Genomic DNA, 16,418 nt, shown 5'->3' with positions numbered 1-16,418 from the left:
CTTATAAAAATTATAAAATCCGAGGAAAAAACCGAGGAAAAAACCTATTGCCGTTAATGAAGACAGTACAAATTAATGCATAGAAATTAAACCTGTTATAAATACTGCAATACATATTTATATTAAAATCCACATATATATATCAACATACACAAAAGGATGCGCGTAAACGCCATACATACATATACAGACGTATGAATATGAATCTAAATTATACACATAAAAGCATGTGTACATATATTCACGCAAACCGTCTCGCACGCAAGCTAAAATTCATCTATGTAGCAATTCTCATATACTGAGCAAGGAGGGGGAACGAAAGAAAGGGAAAGAGAGAAAAAGGAACGGAGGAGGGGTGGTGAAAAAACTTGTAGCGATATTATTGGCATCTATAGAGGCCAGTATACATACACAAGTTTGAATTGATACATATACATACCGTCGTGTGTATGCGTGCTTAAGCACAAGCATACTTTCACTTACACATACACAGATACGCATGCTTACAAATACATATGCTTTGCTATACACAAACTTATATAAACATTCTAAATTTGACAACATTGCTTTTTTTAAAAAAACATTGCTTTTAAAAAATGGGTGCATTAATAAAAAATATATACGAAAGACATATAAAATAAAATATAACATCCTATTTTGGGTCATTTATAAATAATCAAGGTAATATAAATAATCAAGGTAATCTTATGCAATACAATAACATGAAAACAAAGTTTGTAGGTTTTTCCTAATATATATGTAGAAACAATAAGACTTTGCTATAGATCCGTCGTAGCGCTCAAGAGTCCAAATCAAAATCAAAAAATCAAAATACAAAATATATACTCTATCCATATGGTATATTTATATTCGACATTTTAAATTTAGCCGTGTGCCTACATAAGTTCATTAATTCACTTCTTTGATTCAAAGAATTATTGTCTTTGAATAATATGTGCATTTTTTCTAATAAGCAAAGCCTGCACTTGAAATTATATTTGTAAGCTCCATGCCTGTATGGTGCCGCCCTGTCCAGAATGCTCCATGTCACGTTGAAAGGTGGGGCTTCCTTTTCTTTTAGTTCCCAGACATATTTTGCTAGGCTGGTTTTCTTTCTATTCTCTGGGTATTTAAAAGAATTCTTATGAGAATAAAATCTTGTTTTAAATGAATTTTCTGAAGCCCCTGTGTATGTCTTGTATTCCGATGAGCCTTCCAATTGCACCTTGGCTCTATAAACTACTCCTTTCACTAGACATTTCCCTTCTAACGGACAGGAGCTTTCGTTTTTGCAATTACATTTCTTAATGGGCTCGGCACCATGTCTAATCTCAATTAGCTTCCTATTATGTTGGCTAATGTAAGAGGCGAAATTTCTGCAACAAGAATAGCTAACCTTCAGGGTTCTTCTATTAAATATTCTGTAGAATTTATGACCCTGCCTAAAATATATATATATATATATATATATTCACATATGTAGATATATATACATGCACATGTATATATATATATATTATATATATATACATATATATATATATATATATATTTAAATAATGAGGGAGATAAATTGAATATTTCTTTGTTGCTAGATCGTATGTGATCTTCTAGCATATGGCTATCCACCTAGTCGATTTTTAGCCCTCAATACACACACACACACCTATGTATATATGTGTGGAAGTCCATGAACTGAGGCAATCTTTCCCACACGGGGAAAATACTTCGCAACAATAAGTACCAGTTGGGCACTGGAGCCGATGTAATCGACTTAAATTCCGAAACTTCTGGCCTTTCACAAAAAATTCGAAATTGTTAACATCTAGTATTTAACCCAACAATGACCATCACGCAAGCACCACCTATACCATACCTCTCACTTACCTCCTAATTCTCTACTCCCACTACTAATTCACTCATTGCTCTGATCATTCACTCCAACACCTTCTTCTGACTCCTTTATCTCTCTTTTCATTTCCTTCTTCCAATACTTCCAACACTTCTCAAGCCACCAACGTTTTTCCCACCACCACAACTTACTGGCCTTCCATTACATCCACTCTACCTTCACAAATTCCCCAGCATCATGATCTCATATATTGGATCTTTCCCTATCCACTCTACAAAAGAAGACTGGATGTTTCCAGTATTTATTTGCTTCTATTACTGATTGCAAATCTGCCAACATTATGAAGGGACTCCGAGCCGCCAGAGACGGCCGTCGGACATGTAACATTACATATTCTCACATTACTTCTTTCAGGCTATGTAATCTAAGTTTGATCTATTATTTATATATATATATGTATATATTCATATAACCATTTAATAGCAATGACCAACATGCATTTGTGAAATGTTACTCCGTTTCTTTTCTTGTCTATATATACATATGCATATATATACATATACATACACACACACACACACACACACACACACATATATATATATGTATATATATGCGTATGTATGTGTGTGTGTATGTGTGTTGGAAAGGGAGAAATTAAGTTGCTACTCACAGTTCTAGATACGTTTTCAACCGAACTTTTATATTCATTGAACTTCTTCAATGTAGAATTGGAAATCAGATGAAATACAAAAGAATTGGTCCAACCTATGGAAAAATATAGAAACGGAAGTGAATTATTCCTTTCATAAATGAGAGTCATGTCATCGATATCATGAATATATAAATATGATTATCAATATGATAACAGTTAAGTGGGTTTCGTTGACATGGAGGAGGCTGACAACGGATTCACTTAATTTATAACTGACAAACACATGAGCAGCACACGATTACATTTGTTTTGTTGATGTCACCAAAGAAATTATAGAGTTCAAAGGAGCCTGGAAAACATGTAAAAGGTTGTTCCGTTTATATTTTGCTAGTTTATCAGGGTTACAGCTTTACTGTTGCTGGTTGTTCATAAGTAACTAACGGAAGAATAATCCGTTGTTATCAGAAACCAAGCCATTTTAACCAACTGACAGAAATTGAATCAATTTACTTACACACATAAATAAATATGAATCCACATCCATAAAAACGCATAGATTAGAGAACAGCCATATATACGTATCTACTCACACAGAATATTACACGTAAATGCACATTTACGTAAATATATCTTTATACACACATACACACATATTATTTATTTAATGGCCACAATACATGTCTTTATGTGTTACTAATAGTTTCATACGTTGAGCAATATCACAATCATAACGAATGATTAAATTTGAATAAGAGAGGAAATAAGGAAAAAGATGAGAAGGGAGTATACAGAAAACGTGGAAGGTAAATAAAATGGCAAACGTGAAAATTAAAACTAAAATATATAAAGTACAAAGTAAAAATGTTAAAAGTTCCTGGGTCGCGCCAGATGCAACAGAATTCAGACTCTTGGAATTGGCCCGGTGTATCATGACACGTGGTCAATATCAAGAGCCTGAATCCAGTTTCCAGTTACAACTGTCGCAAGCCAGGATTCTGTCCACTTGACCAAAGATATATGACAAAATCTATCATGTATGAAGCACAAGGTACAACAACTACTTAATAATACGAAGGATACGAAGATATTAAATACATATATTGTGACCTATAAATAAACAATATTTATCTCGCACAAGATGGAGTAGTTTTGTTTTTAATTTTCTTCACGGATCAGTATATATTATGTTATATATATATTTTTTTCACGGATCAGTATATGTTATGTTATATATATATCAGTAAACATGTAGGGTGAAATTAATTAATTTAGAATAATCATTAATTTCACCATGTAGATTTCGGCATGTAAAAGCCCCATTTGAGGAAAGTTTAAGTAATACTAAGTAATTAAGGGTTTAGCAACGATTTGCCTCACCACACACCGAATTTAGAAATAGCAGTCAAAGAGTTATAGCTATTCCTTTCTACTAAAAGGGAGATCGCAGTAAAACCACAGCACTTGAAAGGCAAACACAGACAGGCAAGAGAGAAAGAAAATGACGACAATCGATCATACAATAAAAAGTCACCTACGGACGTACGTTTCGAAATCAAGTTTTAGGAAAGCATAAGAATTAGATAATCTTGTCTTACCCAACTTCTTTTCTCATCAGCGTAGGATACTACAATTATGAATAATTGTATACTAAATTTCGCGGTACTAGAAGACATCATCTCAACTGATAGTATCAGAGCGAGCCAAAGCCATTACTAGTATCGCCAAATTCAAAGTGTGAATGAAAGTCTGTGTCACCAGGCCCCTCCTACCAGCGTGCAGCCAAGACAAGATGTTGTGGTCATTTACCGGGATGAACTATGGTTATCAGTAAAAATGAAGGGTGAAATTAATTAATTTCATAGTTCATCCCGGTAAATGACCACAACATCTTGTCTTGGCTGCACGCTGTTAGGAGGGGGCTGGTGACACAGACTTTCATTCACACTTTGAATTTGGCGATACTAGTAATGGCTTTGGCTCGCTCTGATACTATCAGTTGAGATGATGTCTTCTAGTACCGCGAAATTTAATATACAATTATTCATAATTGTAGTATCCTATGCTGATGAGAAAAGAAGTTGGGTAAGACAAGATTATCTAATTCTTATGCTTTCCTAAAACTTGATTTCGAAACGTACGTCCGTAGGTGACTTTTTATTGTATGATCGATTGTCGTCATTTTCTTTCTCTCTTGCCTGTCTGTGTTTGCCTTTCAAGTGCTGTGGTTTTACTGCGATCTCCCTTTTAGTAGAAAGGAATAGCTATAACTCTTTGACTGCTATTTCTAAATTCGGTGTGTGGTGAGGCAAATCGTTGCTAAACCCTTAATTACTTAGTATATATATATATATATATATATTTTCACGGATCAGTAACATTATGTTATATATATATATATATATATATATATATGTATATGTATATATATATATATATAATATATAGATAGATAGATAGATAGATAGATAGATAGATAGATAGATATAGATATATACATACATTTATATATATATATATATTCTTCACGGATCAGTAATATTATGTTATATATATATATATATATATATATATATATATATATAGAGAGAGAGAGAGAGAGAGAGAATTTCGGGGTGAGTACTTGATAATTGTAAGCACCTGTATATAATTGTAAGCACCTGCGTGGGGGTGGACGCGAGTGCAGGTGTATACATATTCCTGCCCACACGCATAGAGATTCACATCGTCTTGTAAATGTGTGTAAGTGCGAGTGTGCCTATGCGAACGCATGAGAGTGTATGTATGTACGTACGTGTGCGCGTCGGTTCATGTACCCAACTACATGCGCTTTTTTCCACATATATCTGCATATGTTTACACGTGAGTACGGATGTATGCTTGTATGCTTGTAGCTGGGTATGAGTGCGTATATGTGCGCGTGTATATGGGTGTATGTATCCATGCGGGTACATATGTACAAGATGACCACTTAATACGTTACGAAGAACTAGATAAGCTGCTCAACAACTCTGATTTACAACACACTAGGTCCCCAGACGCCCCGGTTGATTTATGACACCCAAGACTTCTACAACCAGAATTTGTCATTTTCCTGACCACCATGTTTGGTCTGTAACTACTATATATCCCTTATCCTTATATTCTTTTACATATTTTATTATTTTTATTTTTATTTTTATAACTTTATACCTTTATATTCATTTATATTTTTTTATATTTTTTATATCTATTTATGTCTTTATACTCTACATTTTTATATTTTTCTATACTTACACTTTTTATATATTTTTTATCCTTCGTCCTGAATTCTCGCCCCTCCATCTTTATCTCTATTTACTCTTATTACCAGGTTCCTTCACGTCTATCTGTGTTTATATATTTATATATGTATATATTTTTTTATTAATTTATTTACGTTACTTCAACATCCAAACTTCCTCATTCTACATTGAGAGAAGAACGAGGTGGACGCTTCATTTTTATGCTGTTGCCGCATTATGTCGTACGCGAATGAGAGGATTTGCATCCCCAACCAAGAACTTTTGATGTAATACATGTCCTTGTGGAAGTAGTTGTGCGCGGCTGAAGAAGGCCACAAACATACATTATGCATTGTTATAAATCCGTCTAATAAAGGCCCGAAACATATGTACCGCTGAATCCTTGGCATCATGTTTTTATTTTGATTAATTTATATAAATATATATATATATATATATATATATATATATATATATATATACATGTGTATCTGTGCGTGTATTTGTGTCTGTTTATCCCACTACCACTTTTTGATAACTGGTGTTGGTGTGTTTTCTTCCCCGTAACTTTGCAGTTCTGCAATAAGAACTGGGCTTAAAAAAGGAACTGGGGTTGATTTTATTCGACTAAAACTCTTTAAGGCGGTGCCCCAGCATGATTGCAATCTAATGACCGAAACGGGTAAACAAGGTAAGCAAGACACAAGAACTATTTAAATGTGTTTAACCTTTCATCTGTAATACATCAGGTTTAATTATATCAGAAAATCAACAACACTGACCTATGAAATCCTTCTTGTTACATAAGTTTCCGATGCAGCAAGCAACGCAGGTAGAGCCACTTGTCAATTCATTGCATTTATACACATTGCCTCCCATAGCATCAACACATTTTCTGTGTGTTCTGCAGGATTTTTCAAACTTCAGTTTAATGCCATCCATTGATAATTTAAATTGGCATACAGGCTGTAACAGTAAACACAGAAATCATACATTACTACGACAACAACACAAAAGATATTTAAAATGGAAAATTTTAAGTCATTGCTCTTAAAATTATCAAAAGGCAACAAAGGAAAGGTTGAAAGATGACTGCATAAATAATCCCAGATAAAATTTACTGATATTTTAATGATGTCTTATGAATGTCCACAGTATGGAAAGTTCTCATATCACGTGTGAATACGGCCTATCACACGGCTCCGCCAGACGTCATCATCCTGGTCTGCCAGATACAATCAAACGTACACACACACGCGACATTGCACCAACACACGCGAGTGCACACAAACACACACTTCAGCGCATGTGCACACGCACACACGCAAAGGAAATGACAAATAATAATAATTCTGTATTATTCGGTCAGACTTTCTTACTCGGGGAATGTACACTTAATTCTCCGTGCAAAATGTACGAAGAGTCACGGTTGCAAACCCCAGCAACAACAGGAACAACCACACCGGTTTCCTTCGTAAAAGATGATCAAAATAAAGTGTCATGGAAATAAAACAGAACATAAATAAAGGGATACAAAAAATATGTTTCTATTCTGCACATATTTTCTATAGCTCTAAAATGGAAACACAATATACTTGCATAAAATTTGAAGGGAAAAATAACATAGATCTAGAGGAATCAGACGATAGACTTTGAAAAAGATAAGCTATAAACAATAGCTTATAAATATTGGGTTGAAAAGCCCTTTGGATCCAAGAGGTTGAAAAAGGCCCGTGGAACTCGCTCCCATATTTCTTGTAAACGTGATTGATGTTCTACCATTAGACCAAAGCAATCCTTCGAATTTCTGTATTAATTTCCGAAACTTTACTTTTAGCAGCGTGAATTTTATGTTGATGACGTCATAAGAATTTATGAACATGAAATAAGTATTTCTTGGTACGTCAGATATCGAAGACAAAGTATAACCCAACAATAATGATAATAACAACAATAAATATCACAATGATATAGCCTTCCTCACATAAGATGACCTCTAGGAACGATCTAGGATCCCCTCCGTCCAAGCTCTCCTTGAGCAACAAGAGCAAGTGCCTTATTTATTCCCCCACCCCGACTTCTTTAATTCCTCTTCTCCGACTGAGAGTCATAAGGGTGATTTCAATGTTTGTGTAACTTCGTTGCATTACTTCTACACAGTCCTGTCTTCTCTCTAAAATGCATCTCCCAATTTCCCTTGTAAAGATTGGGACATTCATAGGAAAGCTTCAAGATGTCAAGAGAAATCGAACCGTCTTCTACCCTTTGTAACATACACAACCTTTAGCCTGAGGACACCACCTTCACAGTAGGAAGCTCTTGCTTTCAGACCAACTTTGTGCAGCATCCGTCATAAGTGATGTTCAGCAGGACTGCCCATACTGTGAAATTTAAGGATTTCCGGGATAATACTGCTACACAATCTTTCAAATAGAAAATCCTACGAGATAAGAATATCTCAAGTTCATTAAAAATGGGTGAGCGTGTGCAGTTCAGATATCCTGACCCCGCTGGTTGTTACCACTTCTAATCTTGTTATATGAGGTCATTAAACAACTGAACATTCTTCCAAGTTGACTCCAGGACAAGTACTTCATACATCCCACTCTGAGTACAGCCATGTTTGTTGGAGACGAAAAGGGGAGCGCCCTCACATAACCTCGTGAGTTCGGTTTCTGGGCCATTGTGACACCTTGTAAATTTTAACAAGCCAATTCATTTCATGCTGCTCTAGTCTACTCAGATGAAAATAGCACCAGCCTAATGTTGGTCATCCCTCTCTCCTTTCAAATTTGTAATCCTTGTTGTTCTGCTGAGTCGAAGATGGGAAGACCGTGCGGGTGTCTATATCTGCTTACAATTACTTGGGCATCCACATCAATTACCGAAATCATGATACAAGTTCTCCGGCCATACTAGATTTAAATGATGGCTAAGAGTATATAATAACGAAAAGGAAAAAACATATTCTGTTTACCTCATCACCTGTACAGTATGATACATTTGTATTATTGCACATCATTCCAGAACATGTCTGACACTGCAAATTCCGTTGAAATAAAGAGTAATCTATACAATACAAGAAAATATCCACATTTACGAACCAAACATGTAATGTATAAGACTAAGAGCAAATAATCCCTTTGCAAATCTAAATGTGTTAAGGTAGGAAACAATACATGCGAGATATTTAAATTGAGTTGTCAATGAAGACTACAAAAGCATGTTACGATTTTCACTTGCAATCGTTTCAGTTTTGTCCCAAATTAAACCAAGGAAACTACGAAAGCTACTTGGTGCTCTTTTCTATTTGTATTCTGCTCTCACAAAAAAGTGCTAAAATTGTGGAACAACTTAAATTCAAATAAAGGGAAATACTTCTAAAGTTGAGATTATGCTTTTGTAGAATAAACACCTTTATATAATCTGTGAATGCCAATAACATTTTGTAATAACGTATTAAGATATAAAAATTGTTGATTTAATCAGGAAGCCTCTATGTGGTGACTCGACATACTCAAATAGTAGCCAAAGCACACATTATTTTCGAGACAAAAAGACAACACTATAATATATAATCTGTGAAAATCTCAGTCTAATACTGAATGGCCACAGCTGGAATAGCTATGATACATGAACTGAGCAAAACATATTTGAATAAGCAATAGAAAACAATGTCGCTCACATATTTTTCTTTTCAAAATATATATGTGGAAGGGGGTTATGTATATATATACATATATATATATATATATATATATATATATATATATATATATATATATATATATATATATATATATATATGGTACTTAAGTTAAAGGCACCGGAATTTGGTATGGTATTATCCATATAAATCAAATGGGGTGATTATAATCAAAATAAGCAACAAGGTTATCCAAAGTTAGTGTAGTACAATCGGTTCATGCTACTTCATTTAATTAAGCGATCTAAGTATTACGTGAGTTTTAAAATGTAGAGCAATCTTCACCCACATATGGAATGTTTTAAATTAAATTGCCAATGTTCATTTTTATACTTATTCCATTTGCTAACATTACAAAGAGCGTAGGTATATAGACAGAGAGGTGAATTTCATCAGTAAAAACATGGTAGTAAAGGATCTTTACTCATGGGTAGATTTCTTATCACAGAAGTTACTTTGTTATTTAGATTTACCATTGGGGAGGGGGTTTCTATTAAGTTCAGTGGAGACAATCAAGAATTCATCTATCCATAGATAGAGGAGGAGGCAGTTTAAGTGGAAGAGGCAGTTTAAGTGGCAGAGCCATAACTCCAACTCTTTTATAAAGAACTTAACTCTGGTACATCTTAATGTATTTTAGCTTAAGTTAGTAGGTTGAAGCTAGTGGGGTAGGGAGAATAGAAACTTCTAATACCTTAACCATTTAACAGCCATAATATTACTTGTGATTTGAAATAAAAATCTTTTAGATAGTTTTTCCAAAGGATTCTAATAAATTTTAGTATCTTATATAGGGATGGAGTGTACAGAAATCATTTCATATTCATATGAAGAGAAGATTGCATTGTTTATACCTTTTATTCTTTTGAATAAGTATCAGTGGAATTTTTGAAACATATGTAGAAAGAAAAAATACTTGTTTAAACCTGCGTTAACTCCATTTTTTATTCCTATATATATATATATATATATATATATATATATATATTATATATATATATATATATATATATATATATATATCAGATTATTATTAATATAGATTTATAGTGAGTTAGTAAATAGTAATTTATTTGTATTAATGAGTTAAATTAAAGGAATATGCTAGACATATCATTTATTTCCTGCATGTTAAAAATTTTAGAATGTACTTCACTTGAGCTATAAAATAGATAGTGAGTTATAACAGATATATATATATATACTAGCAGAATTGCCCGGCGTTGCTCGGGGCTGAATTACTTGAAAGTACTGTTAATGATTGCACTGAATGATGATGATTATTCAGGCAAATATTGATATAAGCTTACGCTGGGAGATAAGGACTTAACGATCAAACGTGTGCCATTGCATTGTTTTGGGGGAACCAAATTTCTGATGAGCATTATAGGGGCACGAACTTTAAGTTTGAGAATGTGTGGTGGTAGTCCGGTGTGCTCAAAGGAATTGAGTACCTCTATTGGATAGTTGCTGACGTCCTCTGGGTCAGGAGTTGTATCGATAAACTGATATACATAGACTTCCCCAGGAATGAGGTTTAGCATTTCATCATTAATATGGTGAACAGTTTTATTCCTTGGGGCCAGTATAGCCTTTTTGCCAATCCAATCCATATTCTGATAATTAGCTTGTAGATCTAGGAACACTGCATCTCTGAGATCAGAAGGCATCTTAACAATGGTACAAATGGAATCGATGGCAATATTACCATTTTCATCCCCTGGTATTTTGCCTTCGCCAAGTGCAATGAGGGTGTGAGGAAATGTTGCTGATGTGATATTACGTCGCATATGAGCACGCATATTGGTGTGAAGTTTGAGAGTTACTTCCCTTAATTTTAAAAAAATGCATTAAAATGGGAAAAAATGATGGTAAATTATTTGTAAAATCGTAGACTCATCGTAGACGCGCGCTAATACCCGAAGGGCTCGATATGAATCACGACTATAAGATACTCGGTTTTGGTTAAACTGCATCGCAAAATGTGGGAGTAGTTAGGAATCTAAATCGGAGTAGACAGACATACAACCTTTCTTTTATATATAAAGATTTTCGTCCTAAAAAAACTTTGTATGGAGTGAATGTTTACCTCTATGGAAATATATACACACACATTATACATACATGTGTGTATAGATGAATATATAAATACATTTAAATATCTATATACACTTTTGGACGATCTTTCTGTTTCTTAGAGATAACTTTAGATCTTATATTCGTCCCAAATAACTTTGTATGGAGTGAATGGTTACCTCTATGGAAATATATACACACACATTATACATACATGTGTGTGTCTATATACACTTTTGGGCGACTGCTACTTAGAGATAACTTTAGATGTTATTTTCGTCCTAAAAAACTTTGTGCGGAGTGAAAGGTTACCTCTATGGAAATATATACACACACGGTATACATACATGTGTGCATAGATGAATATATAAATACATTTAAATATCTATATACACTTTTGGGCGATCTTTCTGCTTCTTAGAGATAACTTTAGATGTTATATTCGTCCTAAATAACTTTGTATGAATTGAAAAAGAAAATGAATTGAAATTCTAAAAGAAAGGAATTTGTTTACATACATGTGTAAAATGGCAAATGTTTGTGCAGTTGTCTGATGGAACTGATGTATTATAATGAATAGTCCTTCTTCTTGTGAATATTAATTTGATTAATATGAACTGAAAACCAGTGGTGTAGCATAGGTGATCTTCTAGCAAAAAGGATGACCAGTCTGAATGGGTCGTCCCTGTCACACACACACACACACACACGCACCCTCACACACACGCACACACACACACACACACACACACACAGACACACACGCACACACACACACACACTCACACGTTAGCTTACAATGTCTGTCAACAATTGACACTGTCGTATATATTAGCGTGTCTATGTGTCTAAAGAGGAAGTGGGAGTAATAGGCAGAGTAAAGGCTTCAAAGTGAAACGATAAAATATTGAGTTTTCTCGAATTTTGTCTTAATTGGGGGTGAAATTGAAAGAAATTTTGTATGGCATAACCCAATGGAAGTTCTTTGAAAAATCATAGGTGAAGTCTAATTGAAGAAATTGTGTGAGGAGTAAATCGTTATGTATTTATTTGTTTCTGTTTGCTGCTTTTTTTATTTTTGAGTAGTGTTGTAAGGTAGACTTGCAAAGAGAAAGTGGGAGAAATGAGAGTGATAGCGTGAGTGAATCAGATCACTCCCTTTTTGTGTGTGTGTGTGTGCGAGTGCTGTAACCCACACTAAGAAATGCATTTGACTTATACACCACAATGTGAGTTTTCTCTAAATTTTGCTTAATTGGGGTTGAAATTTTAAAAACTGGACCTGGCACGACCCGATGCATTCTACTCTTAAAAATGCTAGGTAAATTGTAATTGAAGAAATCCTATATTGTAGATTTCTATAAGATACAAAGGGAGGCAGATAAAATCTGCCTTTTATAATAAGATATATATATATATATATATGCCAAAACACACGGACTGTTTCTATTTCACATATTTATAATTAGTTTATTGATTAGCTATTTAACCAATTAACTAATCGATTGCTTGGTTCATCATTCAGTTCATGAATCAGTCAATTATGGTTCTTTCGTCATCAATGAAACCTCTTCAATGATATCCATTCTCTACTTCCAATCAGCTTCAAGTCTGTCCGTCTCTTAATTTTTTGGTTATATATTTATGTATTTCTGTAGTTATGTGTGCGTGAGTGTGCGTGAGAGTGTTGAAGTGCGACAAAGAGAAAGAGAGGAAGAAAGAATGTGTGTGTATGTGTGTATGCATGCGTTGTGGCCGTTTATGCGTGTGTACGCTGTAGTGTTTGTGTGTTTGTGTGCACCGATGCATGTTTGCATGGTTCAATTGGTTCTGTGTAAATGCTTTAGAGAAAACATGTGAATGGGTGTCTGTGAGTGCTTATGCCATAGTACATGTACATATATGTGTATGGTAAAAGATTTGGGAAGAGTGTGGTCAGTAAAGTGTTTATTTTTTTATATCTCCTGGTCTTGTTTCATAAGACATTATAATGTGACCAGGAGTTTTCTTTGTGGTAAGAAGCAACAAGTCGTGAAATTTGTGGAGAGGATGAACTCAAGCCGTAATGATGGATTAAATGTCGCTATGCCTCTTGTCCGGGGTGCCAACAATTGTGTTAAGTCGCCAATGCCGTCAGCGATAATAAAAAAACAACAACAAAAGCACGGAAAATTTTACTAACTTTGACATTGTGAGTATTCCATTATAGGTATTACTTTGTTTTGGTTATTGCCTGAATCTGTTTGACATTCGCCCTGGACCTCCAGAGTTCTGCCGAACTCTGATTTCGTATAATTGACCAAGGCTGGCAGATGACATTCACACATCTTAGCTTTATTGTTTCTGAGGTCACTGCAATTATAAACAAAAGTCTAAGAGAATTTTGATTTAGATGTATAAAGAAACCCCTGTTGTATTTGACAATAAAGAATGATAATATATTTGCCTAATAACAATATAGAAGTAATGACATTCATGTCTTCTTCCACGAGGTGTTAATAACAGCAATAAATTGAAATGGTTTCTGGGGGAAACCGAAAATAAGTTAAGTTCCTACTTTCTTATAGCAAATGTCTTGAATGATAAAGTTCCTTTGAACAAGAAATTTCAGAGCCATGTAAACCGATTCCTTTATATCATGGGTTAGGGACGATTTGGTGACCGAAATTGGGTGGTAGACATTTACTGCCGCTGTTGACCATTAATTTCGCACCTTTAAAGCGCTTAGCAAATCGTCAGACTCAAATGGCTGAAGGCGCTTAACCTCTCTGGAAACTGTAGGAAGAAATACGTGACGGACAGTTGGCTTTCTAAAGAAGAAATAGATTATTGATGCTGCGGGTAGGGTTGGGATAGCGGGACGACATTGTCCCCACAGACATCGGCTCCGATCATAGTGGGCTTCGAAGGAATTTTGGCAGGTCTATTCAGCGAATGGGGAATTCCAAGTCTGAAGTAGGAAATGTTTTAGATAAAAACATTGACTAAATATTTCATTTTCAAATCCTAATTTCAAATTTGGAACGTTAGGTTAAAAATTTTTTCCGATAAAAATAGTCGAATGTTCATCGTGGGACACCAACCAAATTCTGTAGATATAATTGACAACCTGCCATCCGCATCGTCTGCTTAAAGTTTCAATATTACAAACATAATATAGGTAGATGCAAGTAAGGTTGTCCAGTTAAGAAATTTACAAATGTTATTTTGAATTTGTTTCCACTGCGTGGGGCTTTGGGCAATTCTCTTTCACTATAGTTACCAGCCAGCGAGCCAGCCAGCCAGCAACTTATGCTTTGTTACTGTGACTATAGGACAGAATCTCAAGGAAAATGCGTTGTATACATATGTATATTGCTATAAAGAATATGAGGACTTTTAGCCAGCACAATGTGTTTAGGGGAGTGTACATAATATGTCGAGATATACAATATTTCTGTGAACAACAAAAAGACCCAGAGAACAGAAAGACATGTGTCTTTTCATTCTTTGAATTTTAATTTGTGACACTTCAGTAATTTAATATTGATTTCAAGTGTTGTCACAAGGCTCAGCATTTTGCCTAGCGCTGAAACGATTCTGCCAGCTCGCTGCCTTTCAGTAATTTAATATTCAAAAACAACTCTCTGGAAGTGTTATATATTCATATTTTTTAAATATGGTTTCTTTAATGCTATATTGATAACTCTTTCTACTGCCAGCACAAATCCTGAAATGTTGGGGGAGTGGATTAGTCAAATACATCGAACACAGTGTTCAACTGGGAATTATCTGATCGACCCCGAAAGGATGATAGACAAAGACTACCTTGGCAGAATTTGAACTCTGAACGTAAAGCCGGAAATAATTCCGTGAAACATTTTATTGCGGCAATATCATTAATGAGTGTATAATCAATGTTTTCAAGGTGTGTTTACATGATATTTGTAGTTTTGGGGTAAATATAGTTTATCTTCCGTTTCCGCTTTTCATTCTTCATTTACTTCACGGTTGTTTATTTTGTTAATTGTATTTCTTGCTTTGACTAAAAAAACGGTAATATTTATTAGAAAAATTATATGCATGAGTATGTGTGGTTAGGTATCTAAAAATCTTAGCCAGAATAAAACAAGAATTCATATATTAGGTACAGAAGTGTGCATATTATTAGTGCTTATATGATATAATATTATAGGCGTGTGATAATCAAATTACTAAATGTTTTCATGCTAGAAATAAAGAGTAAAACCCGTCAAGTCTCAGTAGAATAGTTATGAAAATATTCTCACTGATAGTTTGGATAGCACGAAACTATAATATAGTATTACCACCCCCACCATATATATATATATATATATCTATATATATATATATATATATATATATATACAAATGCCTCAAAAGTAGACACACCTCATTCTTCCGTTCTATCTGTGCGGGCATTATTCATTAGTACGATGTCCAAACGAGTGAAATCATTAAAATCCACTGAAGACAAGTCTTCCAAATTCTAGATTAACTATGTAAATGCACCAAATGACGTGCGTTTGTTTCGAGATATAAATCCTCCAAAGCCGCCCATAACAATGTCTATTTACGTTTTGAGACCTTTCTACCTCTCTTTCTCTCTCCCTCTCTCTCTCTCTCTTTCTCTCTCTCTCCCTCTCTGCATATGTATATATATATATATATATATATATATGTATTGAACGCAGGAGCAAAGCTGTTAAAACAGTTTAGAAGATCGATTAAAAGTATTCACTTTATAAGACGGAATAATGTGGCCAGCAACTCGCTACAGAGAATGAAACGCACTCAACACTTCGATTTTTGTTTATAAAATTGCTTCCACAATCCGAAAGTTATGATTTAACCATTAGAAAGACACCA

At 34.4% G+C, this 16,418-nt stretch overlaps 1 protein-coding gene across 1 annotated transcript in view; it reads right to left on the bottom strand.

Annotated features, from left to right (window-relative positions):
* LOC115225268 (adhesion G-protein coupled receptor G6-like) overlaps nt 1–16,418 on the bottom strand; it is a 1,160,637-nt gene that overhangs the window by 692,404 nt on the left and 451,815 nt on the right. Inside the window, exons 11-14 of the mRNA XM_036513960.1 lie at nt 13,732–13,901; nt 8,745–8,836; nt 6,550–6,733; nt 2,526–2,620 (exon numbers count right to left, since the gene is read on the bottom strand). Of these exons, the coding sequence (XP_036369853.1) occupies nt 2,526–2,620; nt 6,550–6,733; nt 8,745–8,836; nt 13,732–13,901 (541 nt within the window). The remainder of the gene's footprint in view (nt 1–2,525; nt 2,621–6,549; nt 6,734–8,744; nt 8,837–13,731; nt 13,902–16,418) is intronic.

This window comes from Octopus sinensis, linkage group LG27, assembly GCF_006345805.1.
Source record: "Octopus sinensis linkage group LG27, ASM634580v1, whole genome shotgun sequence".
In the NCBI taxonomy this organism is placed as follows: domain Eukaryota; kingdom Metazoa; phylum Mollusca; class Cephalopoda; order Octopoda; family Octopodidae; genus Octopus; species Octopus sinensis.
The sequence above is the reverse complement of the archived record's forward strand: the minus strand, read 5'-3'. Positions and strand labels throughout refer to the sequence as shown.